Source organism: Semicossyphus pulcher, unplaced genomic scaffold, assembly GCF_022749685.1.
Source record: "Semicossyphus pulcher isolate SPU_LCO1_2020_fin unplaced genomic scaffold, fSemPul1.0.p SCAF_5, whole genome shotgun sequence".
NCBI classification, from domain to species: Eukaryota; Metazoa; Chordata; class Actinopteri; order Labriformes; family Labridae; genus Semicossyphus; species Semicossyphus pulcher.
This window is the reverse complement of record NW_027211726.1, coordinates 8,544,928-8,557,278: the sequence shown is the minus strand read 5'-3', so window position 1 is coordinate 8,557,278 and position 12,351 is coordinate 8,544,928. Positions and strand designations below refer to the sequence as shown.

The following is a 12,351-nucleotide window of genomic DNA, read 5'->3' as shown; positions in this document are numbered from 1 at the left end:
TCCTTCTGTGTTTTTTACAGAGGCCACCGTAAACCCCTCGTCTCCATCTGCATCACATGCCTGTTCTGCAGCCCTCGTGTCAAAGGGCTCTACTTTCTTAGCTTCACTCTTGTGTTGGATGCAGATGTCTGACTCATTTCTCCTCTGAACGGGACACACTTTTTGTTCCTCATTTTTAACGTGTCCATCTCTGTCTTTTCCAAACTGATCTTTTTGTGAAAGCTGAGTGTATCCAAGTTTGAGCTTTGCTCTGATCTCCCTCCCTGCTAGGTCGACCCATGGTGCTCCGCTCTTGTCTGAATGTATCCTCTCGCGCGTTTTCCTCTCATAAAACCCATCGTCATCCAAACCGTTCTCTTTAGCACAGATGACACGATCAGAAAAACTGAAGGAGCGTTTGGGCACACCTTTCAACTGCATATTTCTCCCGTCTGCTGTCCTTTCCCCAGATTGGTGGTCATCTTCATCTCCTGAGTATTTTCTTCTCCCAGGCCGGAGAAAATTATCGGAGCTTTTGGATCGAGACGGAGGCTTTGGGTGCTGTCCGAATTTACTCAGCAGCTGGCTGACCCTCCCTCCTTTTTCAACAAACACGTTATCATCCGAGCTGTCCTTCTTGTCATCTTTAATAACCGTTGCCTGGCCCCACGGTCTTTCTTTCTCCTTTTCTCTTAGCCAGGATATGTCTGTTCTGTACTCCCGGCACAAACTCTCCCTCCTTCCATCCATGCTGCCCTTCATCTCTCCCTCCTCTCTGCCCGAACTTTTCCCCCCTCCTCCAACTGGATTCCTCTCTTCGGGGCTGGCCGAGGGCTTTATGATCAGAACTTCGGAGGCTCGGATCTCGGTGACACTTCCTCCTCCTGACAGGATCTCCCTTAGGTTCATCTTCATCCCTCTCTTCCCCTGGTGGTCCTCCTCGGGTCTCTCGCTTTCTGCCTCCCTCCATCTCCCCCTTCTCTCCTCAGCGCCTTTCCTGTCCTGCTCGATGATGATGATATTGTCGGCTCGGATGGTCCGAAGACAAGGGACCAAAGGAGTAGATGAAGTACATGGTAGATCCGTGTCTTTTTCCTCTTTTCTGACTTTGAGTAATTCCTGCTCCCTGACTTGATCTTTAATTGACTCTTTCCACTGGCTTTTATCTTTCTCCCAACCCTCCTTGGCTTTCTCTTGCTCTCTGCTCTGACTCCTGTCCCAGCTCCTCTCTATTTCCCGTCCCTCACTTAAATCTCTGAATCTCTCTATTTTTAGCTCTATATCTCTTCCTCTTCCCAACTCTCCCTCTTGACTCTTCGGGCTCGATTTGTCTTTCTCCCTCTCTTTGACTTCTGGATCGGCCCCAACTTCTGCATCCCTGCCCCTCCTCCTAGCGCTCTGTGTGCGAATAAAAGGGTTTTCATGAACTGGGACTATAGTTTCTACGGACACTTGACTCACTGCATCTAGCCATTGCCCTGGATCTGGACTAAGTGACCGATCACTTCCAAAATTAACTGTAATAAAGCTGTCTGTGTCACTAAGACACTCAGAAGATCTGGCATCCACTGGCAGCAGACAGACGTCTCTGTCTTTGTCACCCAAACTGTCCTGCTTTGCCTTCCTCCTCTGGATGATCCCTCGCTTCCATGCGGGCATGCTGGCAAACTTAGCCTCCTCCTCTTTCTCTCTCCTGTCCCGCTCCTCCTCTTCTCTCCTCTTTCTCTCCAGCAGGAGTTGCTTCCATTCCGGCAGAGAGGAGACAGACATAACAGAAATAGATTCGGGACAAGGTGGTCTGCGTTTGTCTTTAGAGCCTCTGGGAATCGTCTGCAAAGAAGGAAATTAAGTAAAGTCAGTTGACTCTTAAAAAATGGTTTGAAGCTAAATATTTTGCCAAATATTTAACTTAAGGAGCATAAAACAGTTAAAACTCTTTAACTCCACAATTATGTCACGTTGAATGTTATTTTTCAATGTTAATAGCATAAATCAAATGATGGCAAAACTACTAACCTGCAGTCCTCTTTTACCTGCGCTCCACCTCGTCTAACATTCATCTTATACACAAAATAAAATCACAAACCTTTTCAGATTAATTTACAGCATACAGAGCACGTGCAGCTCTTTATGTCTTAATATATACAAGTAAAGTGGTAAATCAAACTCACCCAAAACCGTGTCGCTAGATCCACCTCGCCTTTAAAGCCGTCATCTCCACTCGTGTGTCTTGGCCGTGCGTAAAGCGCTCCACACCTCGAAAGAAAAACTCCTTCGCCAATAACTAACAAATTTAATCTGTTTAAGGGTTTAAAAAACGCTATACGGCCCAGTCAAATCAGCCAGCGGACTGACTGAGCAGAGATGGAAAACACCTCCGTCGTCAGTATAGTAGTAAATATTTCCAGCCTCAGAGCGGCAGCGCTGTAATCCGATAATTACATTAAATTCCGTCAGGAGAGTTTAGTGGCACACACCATATTGTCGGTCCTAAGAAAAGGCGTTTAAAGTACACAGCCGTCTGCCCGGGCACCACCACCACCATACGTCTCGCCCCCTCCCTCTCTCGTCTCATCCCTCCGTCCCGCTGGGCTAATTGGAAAAGAGGTGGAGGTAGAGGTGGAGGGGGGGGGACGCTGTGATGTCAGAGCTGCAGAGTTTACCTGAGCAGACGAGGCATGATCAACCTCCCTCATGTGGCATTCAGTCACTTTCAGTCCTGATTTTATGCATTTTTAACATGCATAACGTGCATTTCAACTACTACCCCCATAAGGGAAATATATTATGCAGGACTCTAGTATTAGGCTGCTTTTGTACCGAATAAGGAAATTAGTGTTTGTTCTTGAAATGAATCCAAAAAACAGACTTGATAAGAGACATACACAGAAATATACATTACACACCTTTCATATACAGCTTATTGCATTTATTCAATATGGTCTAATATTGAAAGTAATTATTGTATTACAGTAAGGCCACAATATTTGTTAAATCAAAGATTACAGTACTTTAAAGTTTGAGAATTACACACAAACATTCAGGAAAATACTTTGACTTGACTAACGCAGATTATCAAGTATTAAGTAACCAAAAAAAGGCATAAAATAGCAACTTTAGTGACATAAGAGTTGGTGTTTCCTCAACACAGTAAAAAGCAAATACATTCATAATCTCTGAAATCAAGAAGACTCGTATTAAACTGTCGCTTTTGCTAGTGTGTGATCTCTATATACATTTCTTTTAAAAAAAAACCCATTTGAAATAAGCGTAAAGGAATAAACATCAGTGCCACATAAAACAGCCAATAAAACTATAAACTATATGATAAGAAAATTCAGTGTAGTTAAAAAAACTTAAATGTGGAGGATTTATTGCAGGAGTTTACGTTGTAACTGTTTTGGACGAGTCTTTTTTGACTGTTTCTTTACATTGACACAATAAAAAATACTTTACTTTAACACAAGTTAGTTTATGTTTTCAAATTGTGAAATAAAATCTGAATTTTCCACATTTGCAGTGAAAAGAAAGAATAAAAACACAGTGTTTAGGTGCGTGTGGTCACTTCCATCAGCAGTAAATAACCTGAACAGGTTTGTTTGTTCTTATTCAGCACAGCAGATAACCAGGCCCATTGAGAAGTTTGTTTAAGGACAATATTTCTGATTCATATTTAGACAGCAATCAGCTCCTCGTCTCAGCAGTAAGCGCACCTTCACTTCACTTCTCCTTGTGGTTGCCGTCCGTTGCGTCAGCGCCTCCCAGGTGCTGCTCGGTTAAGAGCTGCATCTTGCTGTTGAACTGCACACAGAGGTACGCTAAATCCTGTTTGTCCAGAGAGTGTGCCAGGGCCAGGTAGGTTGACAGAGTCCCTGCCAGCAGGAGCCTGTCCAGGGACAAACACGGTAGGAGCCATAGCACAACACCCAGCTCCAGACACACGGGGTGACGGAGGTGAGACAGGAGGCGCTGAGCACGTGGAGACTTGTGAGACATGGGGTCCCCTAAACCGAGACACTCGTAATACACCTGACAGAACAGAGAGACGATTTAGTTTAAGCAGCACCAATCAATCTATTTATTAACAATTAGAGGTTTTCTTAACCACAGCTACAGATTACACAATCACTGCGACACTCAGTTTGGTCTTTTTTTGTGAGGATATTCATTTGAGAAGAAGACATGTTGCCAATATTAATGATCCTCTTGATGCTTTTATTTGAACCCAATGATATTTGTCTGTTGAACAATATTTGGTGCTGATATTCAAGTCCAACATCACCACCTCCAGTGTGATATTGCAACAGTTAAACAAGCGGCAAATAGTAGTAAACAGTAATAATCAACAACAGATTATTTTTTGCTCCACCAACTCAACTAGCTCCACAACTTAACTGAAACTGGACTCTTGTTGCCAAGCAACCCAAACATTCTCCTGCTCTCTGTGTCTCCAGGTTACCACAGAGCAGCTGTTTTATCATGTACATTTATGTTTGTTTTAATTGATCATCAACCAGTGAAATAAGAGTCTGCTGTGTGATTCAGAGGAACCAGCTTGATTAATGTAGACATACACTTAGGGCCCGATCAGACAGGACGCGTTTTAGCAGCTGGGGGCTTTTTTGTCATTGTTTCCAATGAGAGGCTTTTTGTGCGCCGCTTTTGCTTTGCAGAGCGCCTCGCTTTTTTCCGCTCAGTGCGCCTCGCGTTTTTGAGGAAACGCTCCGAGCGCCTCGAGTTGAAAAAACTTCAACTCAAAGCAGAAAAGCGCCCGACGTCATTGGCGTTTTTTCTCATTGTCCAATCGGATGAAAGGAGAGGCGGGCCTTCTGTCAGTTTACAATGTAACGGTTAGGTTAATGACAGCTAATGATTCGGTGGTTGCCTTAACAACAGTAGGGAAAAAAAGCCGCTCCCAGCTGCTAAAACGCGCTCTGTCTGATCGGGTGTTTACTTCCACAAAAAAGGCAGTGCGGTGCGCCTCGTATTTTACAGCCTGCAAAGCGCGTTCTGTCTGATCGGGCCCTTAGGGATGCACAATATTATTGGCACGTTATCGGTATCGGCCAACACGCCGATATCCGCGTATATAATTAACCGATAAAATAATGGGCTGCTGCATACTTGATTAAATGCCCGACCTCGGCGCAATGTCCCCGGCATGAAGAAGACCTGTGCGGCGCAGCGTGATGACGTCACGTGTGTCTACCTGCAGCTTGAGAGAGTTAGAAGCCAAAATGTCCGTGGTGTGGAAGTTTTTCAAAGTGTCCGAAATAGAAAGCAAAACTGCTATTTACAATGACTGCTCAGCTTCAGTGATGCGAGGAGGAGCCAAGGCAAAGTCTTTCAACACTGCAAACTTGATTAACCATCTCAAGACCCGTCACCCCGACCGCTGTAACAAATGTGATAAGAGTATCACCATTATACTGTACGCTAATTCCAATACAGAAGAGAGTTGATGATCTCTGCAATTAGGTGTGCGGGAAAAAAATATCGGTATCGGTAATCGGCTAAATGAGTTGTAAAATATCGGCATATCGGATATCGGCAAAAAATCCAATATCGTGCATCCCTACATACACTGTCTACAGTAATTTTAATTAACAGTATTCAGAACAAGTGGCTGAGGCGGAGTGATACACAGAGTGAAAAGTCCCAGTGATGTTATGCTCCAATCAGATGTCCAATCGGAACTAACTGTTGTATAAGTTCAATTATGACAGTTTACTTTTCTATGAAAACAGATGATTAGCAGTTAATTTATAATTACAACTAAAATTTCCACTAACAATGTAAATTGCAAACACCTCCTTGAAATAAATTAATTACACAACTGACCTGAAGTTTAACAAAATCTAGATATTGTAAAGGATGTTTTAATTTATTGTCACCTGGATTTTACTTTCCAATTATCAGTAAGTTGTTCTGAGGCAATCAAGCTGCTGATACACTGCAGGTCAACCAGAGCCTGTTGTATTAATTACGAAACAAATAAATGTTCAGTTTTTGTTCTGTACATTTTCATTTTCACCTGAACTTTTAAGTAAGTTAAAGTCTGGTGGCCTTGTGGTTGGGAAGAATAGTCTCTGTTCTCTATTCACAGCATCCAGAGTATAAATGTACCTGGTGTTTCCTGTTGCGTTTCACCTGTTCACTATCATAATACAGACATAGCCGACTAATGAATGCCTGTTTACCTGCTTGATGCCCATCAGTTCTGGGTAATCAAAGATCATGAGGATGCTGCAGATGATTGCCCAGCAGAGGAAGTGCAGGGTGAAGCAGAGCAGAGGGAACCAGATACTCCAGGGTGCGTGACGCACTGACCACAGACAGGGGGCGTCGGTCACAGGCTGCCAATAACGCATCAAAATCTGACACAAGCAGACAGACAATAATGATGCGGAGTGGTGCAGGGAAACAAACAGTACAATTCCGAATAATGTAAATATAATTGCGACTAATGACTTCATTGTTGTATACCTGTAGGGCCAATGCAGTGGTGAAGCAGTACACAGTCCTGTTCAGGGCCCCCAGCACTGACTGCAGGGCCTGTTTGACAGGGGCCCAGGCCAGCAGACTGTGCTGTGTGGTGAAGAGAGCCAGCAGCCCCAGATCCACCAACAGAGACCCGAGGACAGAGCGGTCCTGCAGGGCCACGGACCACGGTATGGAGTCTTAAATGTGTGGACGAATGATGTGAAGAAGAAGGGGAGAATTCACTTTACATTCTTGATTCTGGTTTATAGTGAAGATTAAAATACATACTGTGAATAATATGACACAATATAATATGCCTATTTAACACACACACACACATATACATAATAACAGGACAGTACAGGCAGTCATTAAGGGTCAGGCCATTAAACAGGTCCAGAACTACACGTTTAGGTGTTGAAAATAAGCCTACATTTAATGACAAAACAATGCAACATCCACACTTCCTCTGAAGGCTCAAGTGTATTGTTGTATGTTGCAACTTCTTGACGCTTTTCTAGAGCTCCATGGTAGAGTCAGTCATCACTTTCTCTGTTATTACTTGGTAAGCGCTCAACAGGTGATGAGAACAGGTTGCAACACGTAGTTAAAGTTGCAAGTAAAATCTTTGGAGCTAAACTGCCCTGTTTGCATCATATTTACAAAAGAGCTATTTCTATGGCTCAAAATATTTTACTTTTCATATTCTGAACGGAGAGTTAGAGCTTCTACTCGCTGGTTGGAAATTTAGACTATTAAAGGCCGGGTCTGACATACTGTTTTATGTATTTTATCATGTTTTGTGTGCTTACTTGTCTGTGTGAGTGTCATATTTTAGTTTCAAGACAAATTTCCCTCACAAGGCTAATAAAGTTTAAGTTGATAACCTTGTATTAATCCACTATATCCACAACATTAAAAAACTAAGACTATAACCAATTGTTTCCTTTAAAAAATAAAAGTTTATTTTTGTCTTTTGTACACTGCGAGTGACCAGCCGTTGGTCCGTTGCCTATTCACACCCTGAGAAGAACACACAAGTACTGTTTGTAAGCACTCAAGCATCAAACATGCCACAGCAACGTATAGCCTACATGATAGCTAACCAGGGCCCTCTAATGTTATTACACCATGGACCTTTTCTACTGTATCTCAGGGGTCCTCCTTCTGGCCGTGATGATGTTTAATTCAACAAAGGACAGGAATTGTTATATTATACAATAGTACTTGTTCTGGTATGTAGCAAATATTTGTTTTCATGTGGGTCCCAATACGGTCTCGAACCCACAAACGATAATGAAGCGCTCTGCTCCAACCGAAATTAAATGTGACGTCTTCGAGACCTCACTTATTTCGCATGATTTGGAAAGAATAAGGAACACAAAATTAACGTTTTGGCTTAGTATATGAGGTTAAAACTGCTCCAACATTTTCAGATAAGTTACACAATGTTTTACTGAGCCTATTTATGACGTAGGCTTTTTCTTTACACGGTTACGTTGGTTATCAAAGCAACTGACGAAACAACAGACCTGGAAAAGTGAAAAGGACAACCGCCCAACGTGGGGCTCGAACCCACGACCCTGAGATTAAGAGTCTCATGCTCTACCGACTGAGCTAGCCGGGCGCTGACACCTGGTGGTCAAGAGTCGCAATATCAAGTGAAACGATTTTTTTCCCCACCTAGATACATGTCTAATATTAGTTGCTATTAATTTACATGGACTGACTCGCTTGTAGTGCAGTGGCTAATCTACCGGAGCTCTAATTTAAAGACGGTTTTGCTCACTAAAAATCATGATTTCATTCATTTTATAAAACAACTTCTATAGTACAGCTAATGCTAGTGTGTTACAAAGTAATATCAACGAAGCCCTCTGCTATTAGCTAACTTTTACTAATAACTCCTCCAGTAAAGCTAGCTCACTTGTCCTGGGGGCCTGCCAACAGCAGTTAGCGTGTAAAAGCGTACCTTGGCAGAGTGTCGTCTCCCCGGTGATGTTGTGGTAAATGGCTCGAAATGAAATGAACCGAATGAAGTCTGCACCGGATATAAAAACAAACGCAAAGTTTAGCAGAGACACGCTGCAGAGAGCCCAACCTCTAGCCGTGACTGACGCCATTTCAATCAGCGTTTATGTTCATTTAGGAACTTCCAAAGTAGTTTCTTCCGGGAGGGAGCTTGTGGTAATACTGAATATTGACACACGATGTCGCTGTTGTGCAGTACAACCTGTAGGGCAAAGTGCACAAGACTCAGGCAAAGTGGGGTTCTTCAGGGGATATTTAATCAGAATCACATATAAGGAATTTGCTTTAGCGTTTAAGTGCCGAAACAGATATTAATATAGCTCACAAAATCTAAAAAGCAACAGGAAAAAGTTGCAACATGAACATGCAGACGAATTAAGCACGAAAATAGCACTGATGATAGATTACAAAACAATACTGGGAATCTATTGGAAACAACTTTATTTCATACAGGAAATTGTACAAAAATGCTATAAATTCATCAAATTTTAATATTTAACATTTTCGGGCAGAAAAAACACAAAAACATGTACATCAAGCTACTTGTGTACTCAGATTAGGTTAACGTCACCACTGTAGCACTCTACATGATAATTTCTGTTCATTGAAACCACTCGAATCGCCTCTGTAGACCCCTGAAACAATAAACAAATGGGGGAAATTGTTATGACAAATCCTCAATAAGTTACTAAAGTATAAGTGACTGCAATTACTCATTAATTAAACAACAGGTCGAGCTCACCTCAGTAGGCAGTATCGGCTCTCTGCAGGCAGCACACACAGGAGCTCGGGCCCTGAAACCAAGGAGAAGTCGTCTCAGCAAAAAGGTCACAGAAACTTGGCAGGGAAGTCTCTCTGGGTGTGACTCTTATCTCACGTGCAACCTGTCTAGCAGGGTTCGGTTTCAACTTTTGTCTGCAGTGTGAATAAAAGCGATTGTCCCATTGTTGGCGTTGTGTGAGAAACTCACTTGTGGTAGTCGCTGACGCAGTAAACTCTGCTGTCTGAGTCCACAGAGAAGGGTTGACCCTCCAGGCTCCGTCTGCACACCACACAGCGAAAGCAGGCCGGGTGGTAGGACTTCCCACGAGCCTGCAGGACCTGATGATGCAAAATGAGCTCTTCTTTACACAATGTGAGGGCCAGAGGTGGAGAATACATTTACTCAATTACTGTACTTAAAGTGCGACATTTGAGAAACTTTCTTTGAGTATCTCTATTTTCTGCTACTTTGTACTTCTACTCCAGTACAGTTTAACTCTACTATTTTTATATGACACATTAACTAACTATTAAATTAGAAGATTCAGATTAAAACTACAAAATACAATCAACAAATAAACCATAAAAGACAATATTAATCATTAAAAACACATGATACTAACACAAATGCATGCTCACCATGTCCATGATCAAATGCCCACAGCTGTTACACACCTCCGGGGATGGATGAACTCCTGAGTACTGCATTAAACAAATAAAAAACTGTTTACATATTACATGTCTGGTTGACGCTGTTGATCAGTTTGTACAACTCTTTATACAGACACGCTTCAAAAGGACATTCTTACCAAGAAATCATCCTCGCAATAGATTCTTCCACACACTGTATAAAAAGGTTTGCCGCTGAGCTTTTTATCTAAACATAAAGAACAAGGAACACTGAATATTTACCACAATGTGACATTTGATAACATAATGATGCTTTGTTACATTTCTAGTCAGGGACTTTAGGATAGCTTGACCCACAGCTTTCTACCCGAACACCAAGAGGACTCACTGCAGACGCTGCAGGTGAAACAAGAGTCGTGGAATAAATGTCCCATCGCCCGGCACGCTCTGTCTTCACTGTACACCTCTTTCCTGCATCCTGTGCAGCTTCCTGAACGCAAGACACAAAGAAGAAACACTCACTGTAAGCAGACTGTACAGTTGACAGCTCACGCACACACATGCTGAGTAATCGTATGTCTAAAGTTTACAGAAAGCTGGAAAAGATAACCACTAAGTAAAAATTCAGCGTATTCCTTCCTTACCAAAGAAATGATTGGAACTATAAGTTGGCTCCATATCTTGCTGTGTATTTCCCACTTGTCTCTGCCTGCTGGAGCCTACAGTATGAGGCGTGCGGGTCTAATTTTATGTGCGGTGCAGACAGCTGTAAGGGGAGCTGCAGTCCGGGTTTATGGGTGTAGCATTCGTTGCTTTTGGTCCCTCTGGGGGCATCGAGTCCTCAGACCCCCTGACTCCTCCAGGGTGGCTGGCTGAGTGGGTGGGTGGCAACAGAGGAGGCCAACTGGTGTCTTTTAGCACAAGTTAGAGCACCACTAGTGTGATATCTGGATAGTTCTGGTCGTGGATCTGCTTTTAAATTATTTGACATTTATAAGTAAAATAGGTGTTGTTGTCATCACAGGACCAGAGTGTGTAAATGTTGCTAAGATTAAGTCACTTTTTAATCTCATTTGATCATTTTTTTTCTTGGTTTTAGCAACAACAAAGAAGTTGTGAAGGAATTCCTTTAATAAGTAAAATTAGAATAAAAAACATTGTGAAAATACTGAATTAAAAGTAAAAGTCTGACAGTAAAAGTACAGAAGTAGAATCGGCAAAATGTACCAAAAGTAAAAGTGTCCACTCTGCAAATAAGATTCCTGTGTGTGTTCTATTATTTAACAATATTTCATTGAATTATTACTTCACTTTATAGAGAGATTTAGTAAATTAATTAATTAATTAACCCAGGGGTCAGGGTCAGTCCAAAAGGTCACAGGACAAATTTGAGAGGTCACAGGCTGTTTGATGCAGCGGAGAGGCCGATTTATCTGTGTAACACTGTTCAACAAGGCAAGTAAAAGTACTTCATGTAAGACATAAAGACACGTCACAAACGATATAAAGAGATAATTACAATTAATGTGGATTCAAATGATAAAGAATAACATTGTCAGTCTATCAGAAGTGATATATAGGGAAGAATAACAACAGTAACTTAATTCAACTTTGATGGACATGGCTCACTTTTTCCCCCGTATGGATGATGTTAATAAGTCTGCATTAAAGTAAACATAACTGCGTTAGCTTGCATCTGCCTTCACAAACAATCAAGTGACTTTAACCGAAGTTGTCCAAAATCAACTGAGGCCTCCTCTAAATTATAACCTCTACCCTGCTTTCAACAATATCTCTCTGCCTGTACAACATATTGAACACGAGCCCTGAAATCCTCTTCCCCTTACAGACATGACACTGCTCATTTATCATGTGTTACTGCCCTCAAGTGGACTGTTCAGACTCTTTATTTTCTCACTTCTGACCTAGAATCAGACCCACCCAGATAACAGCTGAATATGAAAGCTGTGAATTGTGCCAATTAAGCAGGACTGAGACAAATATTTATTCTATATTTTACGTTATCGTTTTTTAATGGCTCCTTCTTTTATGCGTCTAATCTTTAAAACGCTGAGAAAAACAAGAAGAAGAGCAGGAAGAAGACACCATACATGATGGTATAAATAGTCTATCATAAAGAATAAACATATCTTCATAATACATTTGATAAATTAGAGACACAGTACATCAGTAGCTCAGAGTCAATATTCCGCTAAAAACCATCAGAAAAGAAACTGTAGCAGTGAAACTCTGCGCAGCACATGTTTGGCTGTGCAGCAGGAGGGGAGTGAAGTCTGACAGCTGCTGCTGGTTTCTCACTGAGGTCTGTTGTTGAGACTCACTGAAGCTGTCTCAATCCACCACACCGCCCACTCTGCATGCTGCCAGACTGGTTCGACAAAAAACACTCAGAGTCGCTTGTTATGGGTCTAAAAGAGTCTGTTTGAATGTACACTGGAGGTGTTT

At 42.0% G+C, this 12,351-nt stretch overlaps 2 protein-coding genes and 1 non-coding gene across 3 annotated transcripts; all 3 read right to left on the bottom strand.

The window, feature by feature from the left end:
* Positions 1 to 2,928: 2,928 nt before the first annotated feature.
* Positions 2,929 to 8,585, bottom strand: nrm (nurim). Its single transcript, XM_069681861.1, has 4 exons — positions 8,435 to 8,585; positions 6,466 to 6,659; positions 6,180 to 6,356; positions 2,929 to 4,008 (listed from the first exon to the last, which is right to left on the bottom strand). Exons 1-4 carry the CDS (start codon positions 8,583 to 8,585, stop codon positions 3,700 to 3,702), a joined length of 831 nt encoding a protein of 276 aa, XP_069537962.1. The 3' UTR covers positions 2,929 to 3,699.
* trnak-cuu (transfer RNA lysine (anticodon CUU)) lies at positions 8,017 to 8,089 on the bottom strand. The gene has a single exon. It is a non-coding gene; the product is annotated as a tRNA-Lys (tRNA).
* Positions 8,586 to 9,044: 459 nt separating the features above from the next.
* On the bottom strand, positions 9,045 to 10,563 carry limd1b (LIM domains containing 1b). The gene is made up of 7 exons (XM_069681250.1): positions 10,530 to 10,563; positions 10,274 to 10,375; positions 10,065 to 10,132; positions 9,895 to 9,957; positions 9,464 to 9,594; positions 9,236 to 9,287; positions 9,045 to 9,128 (listed from the first exon to the last, which is right to left on the bottom strand). The coding sequence occupies exons 1-7, from the start codon at positions 10,561 to 10,563 to the stop codon at positions 9,045 to 9,047; spliced, it is 534 nt and encodes a 177-aa protein (XP_069537351.1).
* Between the last annotated feature and the right edge of the window lie 1,788 nt (positions 10,564 to 12,351).